This window comes from Trachemys scripta, chromosome 14, assembly GCF_013100865.1.
Source record: "Trachemys scripta elegans isolate TJP31775 chromosome 14, CAS_Tse_1.0, whole genome shotgun sequence".
Lineage (NCBI taxonomy): Eukaryota > Metazoa > Chordata > Testudines > Emydidae > Trachemys > Trachemys scripta.
The window spans coordinates 6,584,878-6,601,311 of record NC_048311.1 but is presented as its reverse complement, the minus strand read 5'-3'; the positions used below and the strand labels follow the sequence as shown (position 1 = coordinate 6,601,311).

The 16,434-nt window shown below is 47.0% G+C and overlaps 2 protein-coding genes across 2 annotated transcripts in view; both read left to right on the top strand.

Moving 5' to 3' along the window:
• Positions 1–16,434, top strand: part of LOC117887597 (zinc finger protein 91-like) — a 75,999-nt gene that overhangs the window by 18,863 nt on the left and 40,702 nt on the right. The window contains exons 4-8 of the mRNA XM_034790242.1: positions 2,814–2,929; positions 7,627–7,825; positions 9,278–9,512; positions 14,134–14,250; positions 14,548–15,759. Coding sequence (XP_034646133.1) covers positions 2,814–2,929; positions 7,627–7,825; positions 9,278–9,512; positions 14,134–14,250; positions 14,548–15,759 — 1,879 coding nt within the window. The remainder of the gene's footprint in view (positions 1–2,813; positions 2,930–7,626; positions 7,826–9,277; positions 9,513–14,133; positions 14,251–14,547; positions 15,760–16,434) is intronic.
• LOC117887172 (zinc finger protein 501-like) overlaps positions 7,419–16,434 on the top strand; it is a 1,015,593-nt gene continuing 1,006,577 nt past the window's right edge. Inside the window, exon 1 of the mRNA XM_034789500.1 lies at positions 7,419–7,825. The gene's annotated coding sequence lies outside the window, so the exon portion shown is untranslated. The remainder of the gene's footprint in view (positions 7,826–16,434) is intronic.

Genomic DNA, 16,434 nt, shown 5'->3' with positions numbered 1-16,434 from the left:
GTGGGGACTGGGTGGCACATGAAAATAAGGTACAAAATTACAGCTCTTGCTTATGGAAATTGGCTAGCTGCTTCTTACAAACTGGGGGCAATCTCTGGCTTTCTCAATATTTACCTTTCCAAAACAAACCAACCCAGAAAATTAGAGATCTAAGTCCCTATTCCATTTTCTGTTACACATTTTTAAGTCATGTAGAAATTGCAGTACATTTGAAGTTTAAAACATGTTTTGTTTGAATACAATTTAATTTAATGACTTCCAATATATTGGTCAACAAGGCACTGAATGGTGAAATATGGAGCTGCACAAAGATGATGGCAATAAAGTAGGCATTGAACCCCATAAATGTAAGTGTTTTATTATTTAAATGGCATATATATAAAAGATTTTCTTTATATTAAAAAAGAATATTTACAAACAAAAAAACCCCTCATTTAACATTAGTTAAGGCTGCTCTCATCAATAAGCTAAATGATTAAAAATTAGGAAATACAAAGTTTAAGCCTTAAAGGTTGCAAAGTCAAGGACTCTCAAGGGAGGAAATTCCAGAATAAATGTTGTGCTTGCCATCTTAATTTGCCCCCCTTGTGCATATGTACTATGACACAGTCTTTAATTACATGAACCTGTATTATTTTTTTCACAAGATCCCTGCCTCAGTCAGTACATAGGCTGGGTCTGATCAGGAGATGAATCCATTGTGTAATATGTTGTCTGTGGGACTGCTGCCTTTTTTTGTTGCAGAAGTTGGAAGGTTTGGGGGGCCTTCAATGAGAGAAAGGATGGGCTTGTGGTTAGGGCAGTTGACTGTCACCTGGGAAGCTTGGTTTGGTTTCTAATCCTGCTTCTCCCACTGAGTTCCTATGTGATGCTTGCCAAGTCACTTATACCAAACTGTTCACAGATGGTTTCTTCTGTGTGTAATTAAAGCTGCATCATAATACATGGGCACAAGTGGACTGAATTAAGGTTGCATGAACAGCGTTCATTCTGGCATTTCCTAACTCAAGGACTTTTGACTTTGCCAAAGGGAGAAAAAAAATGTAGCCACAACACCCTAATGTCTCGGACAAGTTCTGTTTGCAATTATAGCTAGCAAAACAAGTAAAGGCTTACAGGCCTAGGAGGCATGAGTGCATGTCTTTGCAAGTGCAGTTTGGTGGTAACCACGCAAGAACACTAATGTCATGTTACACTTAGACTTTGGCTAGCAAACTGCAGTACTGCACAGTCCCATATGGCACAGGCTTATAAGTCCATTGGGTTTCAGAGAGTGGTGAAGTTCTTTGTGGTCCTCATTGCTTGTTGTCCACTCAGCCTATTTTATTGTCCTGATTTTCCTCCACTACAGCCAGATGACTTTAGATGACATTTCATGCAGCAGACATTCTTAGCTGGCTGCCTCTTCCTGGACTTCCAGGCTGTGGTGGGAGGACGAGGGGGAGGGGAATCCACTTTGCCACTTGCAAGACTCAGCATCCTACTCCAACATCTTGATTTTCCTCCCTGAAGCAGGAATTCCAAACAATTGTTCAGATGTCTGGATAGAGAGACCTTTTCCCCCCCAGCCTGCCTCCAGTAGAACCACTCCATTTACACACACGCTGTTCAGTCACCTAAATATCTCCTTTGCATAAGATGATGGGATCCCACCACTTGCCTGGAAAATTACTTCCTTCTTCCATTCTAATATTTCCAAAATATGTATATCTTCATGGGCAGCACGTGAAACCTCTCCTTTGGGGGTGCTAGACCCCTGGCCCCACCCCTTCCGCCTGAGATCCTGCCCCTTCTGTCCCCCTCATCTGCCGGAGCCTCAAGGCCACTCCTCCCCTCGCAGCCAGAGGAGTGCCAGCCCGCTCGCCCCAGCTGCACCAATCCCCCAGCCAGCCCAAGCACTGGCCCAACCCCAGGGCTGTTGGGCGGCCAAAGCACCAGCCTAAGCCACCTTGGGGCCAGGCCACCAGCTGTCCCAAGCCCCAAGCTCCAGGCCGCCAGCCCAAGCTGAGCCCCCGACCACCTTGGGGGAGAGGGAGAGTGAGGATGGGGCCTCAGGGTGGAGCATGGGAGGAGCCACACAGCCTGGGTTGGGAGGCTTATCCTCCCCTGGCCTATTATATCTGCCACCCAAGTATATCTTCTATGGCTTCCACAGCCGGAAACAAAGTTAGAGCCAGTTGGTAACTGTGCCCTCACATGATCTCAGCCCTCCCTCCCTCAGCCAGGGGCGGCTTTTTTTAAACACTTTTTTTTCCTTTTAAATAAAATGAATGTTCCTTACCACGGTGTGTGGGTAGGGCTCTCCCGATGCTAGAAGTAGGAGGTCTGCACAGGAAAATTCATAAAGGACTAAATACACATTTCAAAACATTGCAACCCGCAGCCATGTGTAGATGCAGAAAGCAAAGTGGGGGGATTCTTTATTTTTTCCCCTTGCAGCAATACAATTAATATGCTGTCTGTTTCATTCCACCGGCAGGCACTTCTGATAGGCCAAGCCTCCCACCCAGGACTCTGGGTCCTAGAACTGGTCCACACTGAGGAACATGGAGGACCTTTTCAGGGTTGTGGCATGCAGGAGCAAAGAGCACCTGGAGTTCAAGTGGATGAAGGAGAAATTCCTGGATGAAGAGTGTAGGAACGTGGAACAGGACTGATTGATCCTGGAGCAGATGCTGAATGCATGGGCCAGCAGCAGGGATAGTTCAGTTCCACCACCAGTAGCTGTGCCAGCCACCACGTCTGTGACTGCACCTGTGCATGTGCCAGCACACTCTGCCGTTGACTCTCCTGCATGGCACCATGTCCTGCAGGCAGAGCAGATTTTGGAGAACCCTGATGGCTCCACTGGAATGGACAGGGATGCTCTGCGGAGCACAGCCCCCTGCACAACCCACAACCCTGTGCAGGAAGTGACCCACAGTGGAAGGTGGGTCACAATGTACTGCTGAGGGAAGGAGAACAGGGTCAGGGACAACACTGGAATCAAAGGATTGGTTGAGCAACACAGCTTTCCTTAACAAAAACAACAAAAAAGTGTCTAGCCCTTCATGGCTGCAGCAAAAAAAAAAAAGCCTGAAAATATTAAACTAGTGCACCCTAAAGGCTCAGAAACAAAAAGGCAGATAAGAAGAACCCCAAATATATTTATTTTTAAAAGTTCAGAATTTTTGGTGCATGAGTCATACAGTTTTGATAGTGTATATCTATATTGAATAAAAATTACAGTGCAAATTTGCCTTTGAAAGGAATTTACAGTGCCCTTACTGAATATATTGGGAAGTTAGTTCTACACTCAAGTGGTGATATGTGAAAAAAGCACAGGGGTGCTGCAAAGAGAGGCAAAACTACAGCTGAGAAAGGCAATCCTCACTGGATCAAAGAAAATGGCAACTCCTGTATGCTGATTACAACCCAAGAACTCAGTCAGCCTTAGTCATGTGATCACAAATAATAAACTTGTACTATAGAGAAAAATTGCATATTACAAAATCACAGTAAAACATAGGAAGTGTTGTACTCGAACTCACTGTGAGATTCCCCTCTATTCGACATTGGTGAGGCCTCATCTGGAGTATTGTGTCCAGTTTTGGGCCCCACACTACAAGAAGGATGTGGAAAAATTGGAAAGAGTCCAGCGGAGGGTAACAAAAATGATTAGGGGGCTGGAGCACATGACTTATGAGGAGAGGCTGAGGGAACTGGGATTGTTTAGTTTGCAGAAGAGAAGAATGAGAGAGGATTTGATAGCTGCTTTCAATTACCTGAAAGGGGGTTCCAAAGAGGATGGATCTAGACTGTTCTCAGTGGTGCCTGATGACAGAACAAGGAGTAATTGTCTCAAGTTTCAGCAGGGGAGGTTTAGGTTGGATACTAGGAAAAACTTTTTCACTAGGAGGGTGGTGAAGCATTGGAATGGGTTACCTAGGAGGTGGTGGAATCTCCTTCCTTAGCAGTTTTTAAGGTCAGGCTTGACAAAGCCCTGGCTGGGATGATTTAGTTGGGAATTGGTCCTGCTTTGAGCAGGGGGTTGGACTAGATGACCTCCTGAGGTCCCTTCCAACCCTGATATTCTATGATTCTATGGGATTGCTTAAGCTATTTGCATAATTTAATATTAATCATCAATCTTAACAATTATATTGCTCATGATTATTTGCTATTATAATCATTAAAGTAGCAACAGTCAAGTCATCTGCACAAAATGTGAACCAAAATAAATGTTAAGTATCAGAGGGGTAGCCGTGTTAGTCTGAATCTGTAAAAAGCAACAGAGGGTCCTGTGGCACCTTTGAGACTAACAGAAGTACTGGGAGCATAAGCTTTCGTGGGTAAGAACCTCACTTCTTCAGATGCAAGTAATGGAAATCTCCAGAGGCATGTATAAATCAGTGTGGAGATAACGAGGTTAGATCAATCAGGGAGGATGAGGTGCTCTGCTAGCAGTTGAGGTGTGAACACCAAGGGAGGAGAAACTGTTTCTGTAGTTGGATAGCCATTCACAGTCTTTGTTTAATCCTGATCTGATGGTGTCAAATTTGCAAATGAACTGGAGCTCAGCAGTTTCTCTTTGGAGTCTGGTCCTGAAGTGTTTTTGCTGTAAGATGGCTACCTTTACATCTGCTATTGTGTGGCCAGGGAGGTTGAAGTGTTCTCCTACAGGTTTTTGTATATTGCCATTCCTGATATCTGACTTGTGTCCATTTATCCTCTTGCGTAGTGACTGTCCAGTTTGGCCAATGTACATAGCAGAGGGGCATTGCTGGAATATGATGGCATATATAACATTGGTGGACGTGCAGGTGAATGAGCCGGTGATGTTGTAGTTGATCTGGTTAGGTCCTGTGATGATGTTGCTGGTGTAGATATGTGGGCAGAGTTGACATCGAGGTTTGTTGCATGGGTTGGTTCCTGAGTTAGAGTTGTTATGGTGCGGTGCGTGGTTGCTGGTGAGAATATGCTTAAGGTTGGCAGGTTGTCTGTGGGCGAGGACTGGCCTGCCTCCCAAGGTCTGTGAAAGTGAGGGATCATTGTCCAGGATGGGTTGTAGATCACTGATGATGCGTTGGAGAGGTTTAAGCTGAGGACTGTAGGTGATGGCCAGTGGAGTTCTGTTGGTTTCTCTTCTGGGCCTGTCTTGTAGCAGGAGGCTTCTGCGTACACATCTGGCTCTGTTGATTTGTTTCTTTATTTCCTTGTGTGGGTATCGTAGTTTTGAGAATGCTTGGTGAAGATCTTGTAGGTGTTGGTCTCTGTCTGAGGGGTTGGAGCAGATGCGATTGTACCTCAGTGCTTGGCTGTAGACGATGGATCGTGTGGTGTGACTGGGGTGGAAGCTGGAGGCATGAAGGTAGGCATAGCGGTCAGTGGGTTTTCGGTATAGGGTGGTGTTAATGTGGCCATCGCTTATTTGTACGGTGGTGTCTAGGAAGTGGACCTCCTGTGTAGATTGGTCCAGGCTGAGGTTGATGGTGGGGTGGAAGCTGTTGAAAGCATGGTGGAATTCTTCCAGGGTCTCCTTCCCATGGGTCCAGATGATGAAGATGTCATCAATATAGCGTAGGTAGAGAAGGGGCATGAGTGGACGAGAGCTGAGGAAGCGTTATTCCAGGTCAGCCATAAAAATGTTGGCATATTGTGGGGCCATGCGGGTGCCCATAGTGGTGCCACTGGCCTGGAGGTATATATTGTCACCAAATTTGAAATAATTGTGCGTGAGGATAAAGTCACAGAGCTCAGCAATAAGTTGTGCTGTGTCATCATCAGGGATACTGTTTCTGACAGCTTGTATTCCATCTGTATGTGGGATGTTTGTGTGGAGAGCCTCTACATCCATGGTGGCTAGGATGGTGTTTTCTGGGAGGTCACCAATGCATTGTAGTTTTCTCAGAAATCTGTGGTGTCACGGAGATAGCTGGGAGTGCTGGTGGCGTAGGGTCTGAGTAGAGAGTCCACATATCCAGACAGTCCTTCAGTGAGAGTTCCAATGCCCGAGATGATGGGGCGTCCAGGATTTCCAGGTTTGTGGATCTTAGGTAGTAAATAGAATAACCCTGGTCGGGGCTCTAAGGGTATGTTGATTTGTTCCTGTTTTAGTGTAGGAAGTGTCCTGAGTAGATGGTGCAGTTTCTTAGTGTATTCCTCAGTGGGATCTGAGGAAAGTGGCCTGTAAAATTTGGTATTGGAGAGTTGTCTGGCAGCCTCCTTCTGGTAGTCAGACCTGTTCATGATGACAACAGCACCTCCTTTATCAGCCTCTTTGATGATAATGTCAGGGTGGTTTCTGAGGCTGTGGATGGCATTGCGTTCTGCACGACTTAGGTTATGAGGCAAGCAATGTTGTTTTTCCACAATTTCTGCTTGTGCACGTCGGCGGAAGCATTCTATGTATAGGTCCAGACTGTCATTTCGACCCTCAGGAGGAGTCCATGTGGAGTTCTTCTTCCTGTGTTGTTGGTGGGAGGGTATCTGTGTATCAGTGCGCTGTTCAGTGTTATCATGAAAGTATTCTTTGAGTCGGAGGCGGCGAAAGTAGGCTTCCAGATCACCACAGAACTGTATCATGTTCGTGGGGGTGCTGGGGCAAAAGGAGAGTCCCCGAGATAGGACAGACTCTTCTGCTGGGTTGAGTGTGTAACTGGATAAATTGACGATATTGCTGGGTGAGTTAGGGGTACCCCAGTTGTGGCCCCATGTGGCAGGTAGGATTTTAGACAGCTTACAGTCCTTTTTCCTTTGTAGAGAGGTGAAGTGTGTAATGTAGATCTCCTGTCTTATTTTAGTAAAGTCCATTTGTGTGGAGGGTTGGTTATTTATGTATGATGTCCATCCGTTTGCATTTGGAAAGGAAGATGATATCTGTCTGTAAATAATAAAATACATAAATAAAATAAATGTTGGCGCTGTAAAATCAATGAGTCAAAAATAATTGCAAACGTTACATAATTAAAAGGAGTGACGCTACATTGACAGTGGATTACAGGAAAGGGAGGCCAATCCTGGCAATCAGAACTCCAAGAAGTCAAACAAGTGAACTACTATGAGGCTGGACGTGCCCGCATGTTACAGCCACAGAAATTGCCAAAGAAGTTTTTTAAACACCAAAACCACATGAAAATGATGATTTATCTGTGTGTTGTGTGTGTTGTGTTCTGTGTGTGCGTTGTATGTGTTGTGTGTGTGCACTTGTGCATGTTTGTGTTGTGTGTGTGTGGTTGTTTACAACAATATTCCACTGACTCCGGTCTCCTTCAGCAGCTCAGCTGGCCGTTTCAGACAGAGAAGAACTGCCTTGCCTAGGCACAGCGTGACACTGCGCCTTTAACACCCAGGTCTGGGGAGGGGGAGCTGAGATGTTCCAGCCAGCCAGGAGCACAAGCCCCTCCGTTTGGCAGACCCGGAAATAAGTTAGCTCACCCCCTTTGCAGTAACTTTTATCCCCTCTGACCCTGATTTGGCCTCTCTCTGACTCGCCTTTCCCTGAGCACCCTGCATCTTCCCCCCCTTTTACCCTCTTTGATAGCCGGAAACAGAGTCTGGGGGGAGTACGGGCAGAGTGAGGGCAGCGGCTTCAGCAGCTGTTACTGAGCATCCGTCTGGCTCCAGCCTCCTGCTCTCCGCCCGCAGATCCGGGGCTGAGCTTCCCGGGTCAGACGCTGCTGCCGCCTCCATTGTGAGCCGGGAGGCCGGGTTGAGCCGCTGCTGCTCCGCGGGGTGTGTGCGGGGAGAGACCTTCCCTAGCGCCGCTCTGTGCCCAGCCGGGGGGACTTTCTCCGGGGGCTGGAATCAGCTCTGCCGACACCAGCCCCTGAGCCGGAGCCTGCAGGTGAGGGGAGAGACCCGGGGAAAGGGCTGGGGCCGGGCAGGAAAGTGACTCTGCACCAACGGCCCCTTCTCGCCCCAGCTCTGCTCCCGGGGGGGCGGGGGTCTGCGAGTCCCAGAGCTGCTGCCCTCCCTGACCCCCCCCCCCGGCTCTGCCCCCCTGAGCGCTTGCAGGAGCCGAGCCAGCTCCGGGAGAGCGAACGCCCCGGTCCGGGCCAGGGACCGAGTCTCCCAGCCCGAGGGGGCAGGAGGGAGACGGGACAGAGACTGGCAGGGGCAGCAGGGGCAATGAGTGGGGTGGGAGGTTCCCATCCCTGCCCAGCTCCATTTCCTGCAGCACCCCGGGGCAGATTGACTTTCCTGGGACAAGGGGAGGAGCATGGAGGGGAAAAGTCAGTTCCTGCCTCTGCCTTGTCCCTGCACTGCTGGGGGGATCTGCTTCCCTTGGGACAGTTTTAGGGGGATCCCCCAAAGTGGCTCCTGGGATTCTGCTCTTTGGCTGAACAACTTTAGCCTGAAGGAACCAGTTCCTTTGCTTATGGATCTTGGGTCTGATTCAGTCTGGCAAATCGTATGCTCATCTTTAGGGTTGAAAATTTCTGTCCAGAGGTGAATTTATTGTAGAAACATTGAGGAAAAGACACTCAGCCTGTTTTTGAGATGGGGCAGGATGGAAAAGAAGCACTATGCATAAAAAAGTTTAATCGAATTTTCAACAGCCCTTACATGTTAAAAATTTTGGCTCTAAACTACATTTGACAGAATTTCTGGCTCAGACATTCGCGTCTCTATAATATTCAAAGAGCTGTTTTGATATTGCTTTGTTATAAGGGTTGGTAAATCTCCATTGTGCATATACACTGATTTTTTTTCTTTTTGATATGATTTGTGTACTAACTTCAGATCTAATCCGGTAAACACTTACTTATATGCTTGTCTTTGGCCATGTGAGCGGGCCCATTGACTTCACTTAAATCTCTGTTTTGCCTCAATCGGATTAGTCCTGGTGGGAGAGGCGGCACCTCCACTGGAATAAAGTGACCAGGTCAGGGTCTTGAAATACAAGAGCCTAAAGGTAGGTGTCTAAGTCTGTGTTCAGGCACCTGAATAAAAGACATTCGGAACTGAATTCCAATGTTTCTGGCTGAGCATTTTGGAATCTCAGACGACTTACTGAGAGAAATGAATGTGGATTTTGGGCAGTGCTTAATTTGTAATGTAAGAGGTACTCAGGCTCAAGCAATTTTTTTCCATTCGTAACTGATGCAGCAAGGCCAGAGGTGCAGGGACTATGAACTGCCAAGGCTAGAGGTGCCGGTGCTCAGCCCTGACACAAATTAAGCACTGATTTTGGGACTAACTTGATGTTGCTGATTTTGAAAATCTTTGTGGAACTGTTTCCCCACGTGGCAGAATCTAGAATGTGTCTGCAGAGAAAGAACCTGGGGGGAATTAGGGTGTGAAATGGACTAATTGTCCTTCTCACCCTGATAGGCTGCAGAGTAACATCCAAGTCCAGATTGTCCCATCCCCCAGAGGGAAGGGAAGGGAAATGTCTGCAGTGGAACCAGTGACCTTTGAGGAAGTGGCTGTGTATTTCACGGAGGAAGAGTGGGCTCTGCTGGACCTGAGTCAGAGAGCATTTTACTGGGGCGTCATGCAGGAGAATTATGAAACTGTTACCTCGCTGGGTAAGGATTCCTGTCCCCTTTGGTATTATAAAGTGTGTGTGTTGCGAGGGTGGGGGGTGCGTCTGGAGCATCTTGGTCAGTTTATGTGCATGCTTCTTCGCTGGTCCCCCAGATTTCACATGATAGTCCCAGATCCCCTGTGTGAGAGACTGGCCCCTCAATACCCCAGGAAAGAAGATGCAGGGACATAACGATGCTAGCCTTCCCATAACTAAGGTTTTCAAGTGGGACAAACTCAGTTTCCTCTGTTTCCAGGGCTAACATCCTTTGGAGCCTCCGAGATAGACAAGTGTTTCATGACTCGGCTCTGCCCAGGTCCCCAACGGCCAGTTTTCAAATGCACTTCTCCATCTTGTTTGTGGTCTGCCTCAGCTAGCTTTGTTAGTGGGAGGCCCCAGATGTTCTCAACTCTCTTCCACCAGCCAGGAAGGGCACGGAGCAGTGTCATGGGGCTGAGCAAGGGTTTATTTATGGTCCAGACGAATTTGGTGGGGTATATTGCTGCAATGGGGGGTGGGGGAGGGAAGAGAGAGGAAGGCTGGTCTTTGTGTTTCACATTGCACTCAGACTCAGGACTCTGCGGGGGCAGAACAGGTCTCATGGATGATGGGAAGGGCTGAATGACCATTGACCAGCCATTGGATGTACCCTACTGCCCTTCCATCATGACCCCATGACAGAAAACTTTTTGCTCTCTGTTCCAGACTGAGGGCAGGTGTCTAGTGATTTTCTTTCCAGGCCCTGGGTGGCATTTCCTCTGTTTATTTCTTGGCGACTCATATTTGGGCAGCACCTAAAGGCCCCAATCAGTGATCACGGCCCCTTTGAGTTAGGCACTGCACAGACCCACAGTGAGAGAGTCCCCACCCCAAAGAGCTCACAGTCTAAATCATAGGGTTAGAAGGGACCACAAGGGTCATCTAGTCTTACCCCCTGCCAAGATGCAGGATTTGTTGTGTCTAAACCATCCAAGACAGATGGCTATCCAGCCTTGTTTTGAAAACCTCCAATGAAGGAGCTTCCACAACCTCCCGAGGCATCTGTTCCATTGTCTGACTGTTCTTATAGTTAGGAATTTTTTCCTGAGATTTAGTCTAAATCTGCTATGCTGTAGTTTGAACCCACTGCCTCTTGTCCTTCCCTCTGTGACAAGAGAGAACAACTTTTCTCCATCTTTTTTATGGCAACTTTCAAGTATTTGAAGACCGCTGTCATGTCCCCCCTTCATCTCCTCTTTTCCAAACTAAACATACCCAGTTCCTTCAGCCTTTGCTCAGATGGCTTGCATTCCATCCCTTTGATCGCTCACCTCTGGGTCCTTTCCAGTTTCTCGACATCCTTTCTATACCTTGGTGACCTAAATTGGACACAGTACTCCAGCTGAGGCCAAACCAGTGTTGAATAGAGCTGTACTGTCACCTCCCATGACTTGCACTATGCCTCTGTTAATGCAACCTAAAATTGCTTTGCTTTTTTTTTGCAACAGCATCACATTGCTGACTTGTGTTGAGGTTGTGATCCACCACAATTCCCAGATCCTTCTCAGCCATGCTGCTGCCAAACCAATTATCCCTCATTCTGTATTTGTGCATTTGGTTTCTCTACCCTAAGTTTAGCACCTTACTTTGTCTTTGTTGAATTTCATTTTGTTGTCTATAGCCCAGCTCTCCAATTTGTCAAGATCCCTCTGAATTTTAGCTCTGTCCTCCAAAGTGTTGGCAACTCTCCCTCTCCCCCCGCTTTGTGTCATCTGCACATTTGATCAATATGCTCTATATACCTATATCCGGGCCATTAATAAAGATGTTAAACAACACCGGGCCCAGAACAGATCCCTTTGAACCCCACTTGAGACCTCCTTCCAATCTGACATCATTCCATTAATAGTTACTCTTTGTGGTTGTTTAACCAATTATGTATCCACTTAATGGTAGTGCCACCAAGCTCACATTTCTTCAGCTTACTTATCAGAATGTCATGTGGGATTGTCAGAAGCCTTGCTGAAGTCCAGGTATATTATGTCCACCGCATTCTCCCATCCACCAAACTAGTTACCTTGTCACAGAAGGAAATCAAGCTGGTTTGGAATGATTTCTTCTTGGTAAATCCATGCTGGCTGCTAGTGATCACCACATCATCCTCCAGGTATGTGAAAATTGAATGTTTTATACATTGCTCTAGTAACTTCCCAGGTATTGAAGTCAGGCTGACTGGTCTATAGTTCCCCGGCTCCTCCTTTTTCCCCTTTTTAGGCTATGTCTACACTTCCGCGGTAAATCAACCTACACTACGCAACACAACTCCAGCTACGTGAATAATGTAACTGGAGTTGACATACCTTAGGTTGAGCTATCGTGAGGTCTATGCTGCAAGGGGTCAGCGGGAGAAAATCTCCCGTCGACTTACCTTACTCTTCTCGTCGGGGGTAGAGTACAGGGGTCGACTGGAGAGTGATCTGCAGTCGATTTGGCGGGTTTTTACTAGACCCGCTAAATTGATAGCCGGTGGATTGATCTCAGAGTGTCAATCCCTGCCATAGTATAGACCTGCCATTAAAGATGGGCATTACGTTAGCCCTGCTCCAGTTATCTGGGACCTCTCCTGTCATCCATGAGTTTGCAGATGTTATTGCCAGTGACTCCGAGATTTCTTCAGCTAATTCCTTCAGCAGCCTGTGGTGAATAGCATCCGGCCCTGCTGATTTGAATTCATTCTAATTGGCAGAAGATCTCTGACATGTTCTTTATTTATCCTGATCTGCAGCCCTTCCCCTTTATTATCTATGGTAACTTCGCTAATCATCCATGTTATTTTTTGTGAGAAAACTGAAGCAAAGTAGGCATTGAGCACCTCTGCTTTCCTATCATCTTCCGTTACCAGCTCACCTTCTCCACTGAGCAGTGGACTCACACCGTCCTTGATCTTTCTATTTTGCCTGACATATTTATAGAACCCCTTCTTAGTTGTCGCTAACATTCCTTGCTAGCTATAACTCATTCTTTCCCTTGGCTTTCCTGAGTTTGTCCCTACCTGCTTGTGCTATTTCCATGTATGCTTCCTTGGACACATGCTCTCCTTCCATTATCTGAATATATCCCTTTTGGTTCCCTAAGGCTGTGTCTACACTTAAAACCCTACAGCGGCACAGCTGCAGGTGTACTGCTGTAGTGCTTCAGAGAACTCCCATTGCTATAGGTAATCTACCTCCCTGAGAGGCGGTTGCTGGATTGACAGAATTCTTCCGTCAACCTAGTGCTGCCTGCACAGAGACTTAGGTTGGCTTAACTAAGTCGTTCAGGGGTGTGGATTTTTTTACCAGCCCTTAATGTTTTCCTGCTCTGGTTTGTGTTGTGGAGGTGTGTGTGTGTATGGAGGGATGGAGGGGTTATAATTGACAGCGATGGAGACTTGGTTGTACCCCAGATACCTAAAGAGTGTAGCAACTATGCTCAACTCCTCATGGGAATAAGTTAGGGCCATTCCCTAGGCAGAGTGGTTGAACCCTTGCTCGAAAATAGTGCCTCATTGGATCTTTTATGATGTATAGTAAAAAGATCTCACAAAACTAAGTGATGGGGCAACAAAAGGGCAAATGAAATTTAATGTGGATAAATGTAAAGTAATGCACATTGGAAAAAATAACCCCAACTATACATACAATATGATGGGGGCTAATTTAGCTACAATGAATCAGGAAAAAGATCTTGGAGTCATCATAGTTCTCTGAAGATGTCCATGCAGTGTGCAGAGGCAGTCAAAAAGGCAAACAGGATGTTAGGAATCATTAAAAGGGGGATAGAGAATAAGACTGAGAGTATATAATTGCCCTTATATAAATCGATGGTACGCCCACATCTTGAATACTGCGTACAGATATGGTTTCATCTCAAAAAAGATATACTGGCACTAGAAAAGGTTCAGAGAAGGGCAACTAAAATGATTAGGGGTTTGGAATGGGTCCCATATGAGAAAAGATTAGAGAGGCTAGGACTTTTCAGCTTGGAAAAGTGGAGACTAAGGGGGGATATGGTAGAGATATATAAAATCATGAGTGATGTGGATAGGGAAAAGTTATTTACTTATACCCATAATACAAGAACTAGGGTCCACCAAATGAAATTAATGGACAACAGGTTTAAAACAAATAAAAGGAAGTTCTTCTTCACATGGCGCACAGTCAACTTGTGGAACTCCTTGCCTGAGGAGGTTGTGAAGGCTAGGACTATAACAGCATTTAAAAGAGAACTGGATAAATTCATGAAGGTTAAGTCCATTAATGGCTATTAGCCAGGATGGGTAAGGAATGGTGTCCCTAGCCTCTGTTTGTCAGAGGGTGGAGAAGGATGGCAGGAGAGAGATCACTTGATCATTACCTGTTAGGTTCACTCCCTCTGGGGCACCTGGTATTGGCCACTGTCGGTAGACAGGATACTGGGCTAGATGGACCTTTGGTCTGACCCAGTACGGCCGTTCTTATGTTCTTATAGCCCAGTCTCTGTAGGGTTGGGGGAGGGAGAGGAAGGAGCCTTTCTGGGTTTTTCTACTTAGATCAGGGATCTCGAAGTAGTAACAGCTCTGACCCTAATGAACAAGATCAACACTTGTTTCCTTGCCCCCCAAGCAGGATTTCCAATTTCCAAATCTGACATGATCTCCCGGCTGGAATGTGAGGAGAAGCCATGGGTCCCTGATCTCCAACGTTACGAGGAAAAAGAAATCCTGAGAAATATTCACACAGGTGAGGTAACAACTAAATTGACTCAGAAACCATTATTTTTATCCTTGGGCAGTTTCACCAGTTCTGTGTAACCCTATAGCTGCTGCCCTCATCAATATTCAGATGGGACAAGGAGGTGGAATTGGTCACCAGCTCTCTCCCTCTGTGGAAGGGTTTGTGAGGTGATTCAGATCCTATTTTATTGGTCCCCAGTAGTCATTTGGGTATATTTTCCCCCCTGTGCCATACCTCTTTTTGCTGTTCTCTGTCTCCCCAGCAAAGGGAGTGATTCCTGTCTGGATTCTCTCTCTGTCCCAGCAGGTAATGGGACGGTGAGTGGGAACAACGAAGAAAATCTTCATCAGGAAGGTCCTGATCAAGTGGAACCATACACGATGGTATCGGGAAGAGCCGAAGGGCATGTTTCCCAGAGTCCTGAGCAGGGAGAAGTCCGTGAGAGGAAGCGGAGGCCAGAGAGGCCGCAGAGAAACCAGCCAGGGGGTAGATGGGGTAAATCCACTCAGAGGAGCAGAAGGGTAGAGGAAACCAGAGATATTGTTCAACCGAGAATCCCTGGTGGAGAGGGACCCTTCACCTGCGGTGAGTGTGGGAAGAGCTTCCGTTGGAGATCCGTTCTTATTATTCACCAGAAAATCCACATGGGAGAAAACCCCTATAAGTGCCTGGACTGTGAGAAAAGCTTCAGCAAGAGCTCAGACCTCAATCTTCACCAGAGAATTCACTTGGGGCAGAAATCCTACATATGCACTGACTGTGGGAAAAGTTTCCCTCAGTACCACCTCCTTACTTCCCATCAGAGAACCCACACGGGAGAGAGACCCTACAAATGCCCCGAGTGTGGGAAGAGCTTCAGTCAGAGTTCACACCTTGTCATTCACCAGAGAACCCACACTGGGGAGAGACCCTACAAATGCCTGACCTGCGAGAGATGTTTCGGTGATAGGTCGCAATTTAAGACCCACCAGAGGATCCACACGGGAGAGAAGCCCTACAAATGCCCACAGTGCGAGAAAAGCTTCAGTCGGAACTCATACCTAGTTATACACCAGAGAACCCACACAGGAGAGCGACCCTACAAATGCCCCGACTGCGGGAAAAGCTTCAGTGACAAGTCACATTTTAATACACACCAGCGAATCCACACAGGAGAGATGCCCTACAAATGTCCCGAGTGTGGGAAAAGCTTCAGGAGGCGCTCGTACCTGGTTACACACCACAGAACCCACACGGGGGAGAGACCTTACATATGCCTGACCTGTGCAAAAACCTTCAGTGATCGATCTCATTTTAGAAAACACCAGAGAACCCACACGGGAGAGAGGCCCTACAAATGCCCCGAGTGCGGGAAAGGCTTCTGTCTGCGTTCGGACCTTATTATACACCAGAGAACCCACACGGGAGAGCGGCCCTATAAGTGCACCGAGTGTGGGAAAACCTTCACTCGGAGCACCTACCTTTTTTCACATCAGAGAATCCACACAGGGGAGAAACCACAGAAGTGTTCTAATTAGGGATGGGCCAAGTGAATGACATCTCTGCTGGTTCTCACAGTCTCAGCGAGTCAGGCCAGGCTGGAGTGGCCGTGTAATGGGGATATGTAATGGTTATCAAAGCAGAGAATGGAACCACCTTTCTGGGACAGAGTCATGCAGAGCAGGAGGCTGAGATAAGATTTCCATGTTGTGATGGGATTTGATTATTACATCTCAGAAAGCTCTGAATGTCCTGTGATCAGCTCCTACATCTAAATCAATTACCTGCAATTGCCCAGTTCCCTGTGTAGTGTGGGAGCTCTCTTGGATTCCTTGTTGACACTAAGCTCTCACATAGCTGCCCCTGTGAGTAATGCTTTCTCTTATCTCTAGTTGACTAGGAGAGACTGTCCCATCCTGACAGACAAGAAGCTGGCCTCAGTTGTTATTCACACCTTTGTCATCTGTTGGCTGGACTACAACGGTGCAATAGATCTGGGAATGAAAGCATCAGCACTTAGGAAATTCCAGCTTGTACAGAACACTGCAGCACTTCTCTCGACAAAGGCTATGCATGGACAACTCAGGCCTGCCCTCAGTCTCTACTCTGGTTTCCCATAGAATATTGAATCAAGTTCAGGTCTTGAGTCTTATCTTCAAGTTGCTTCCTGGCCTGCTAGGGGCAAACCGGTGCCTCAGATGCTGTAGGCAT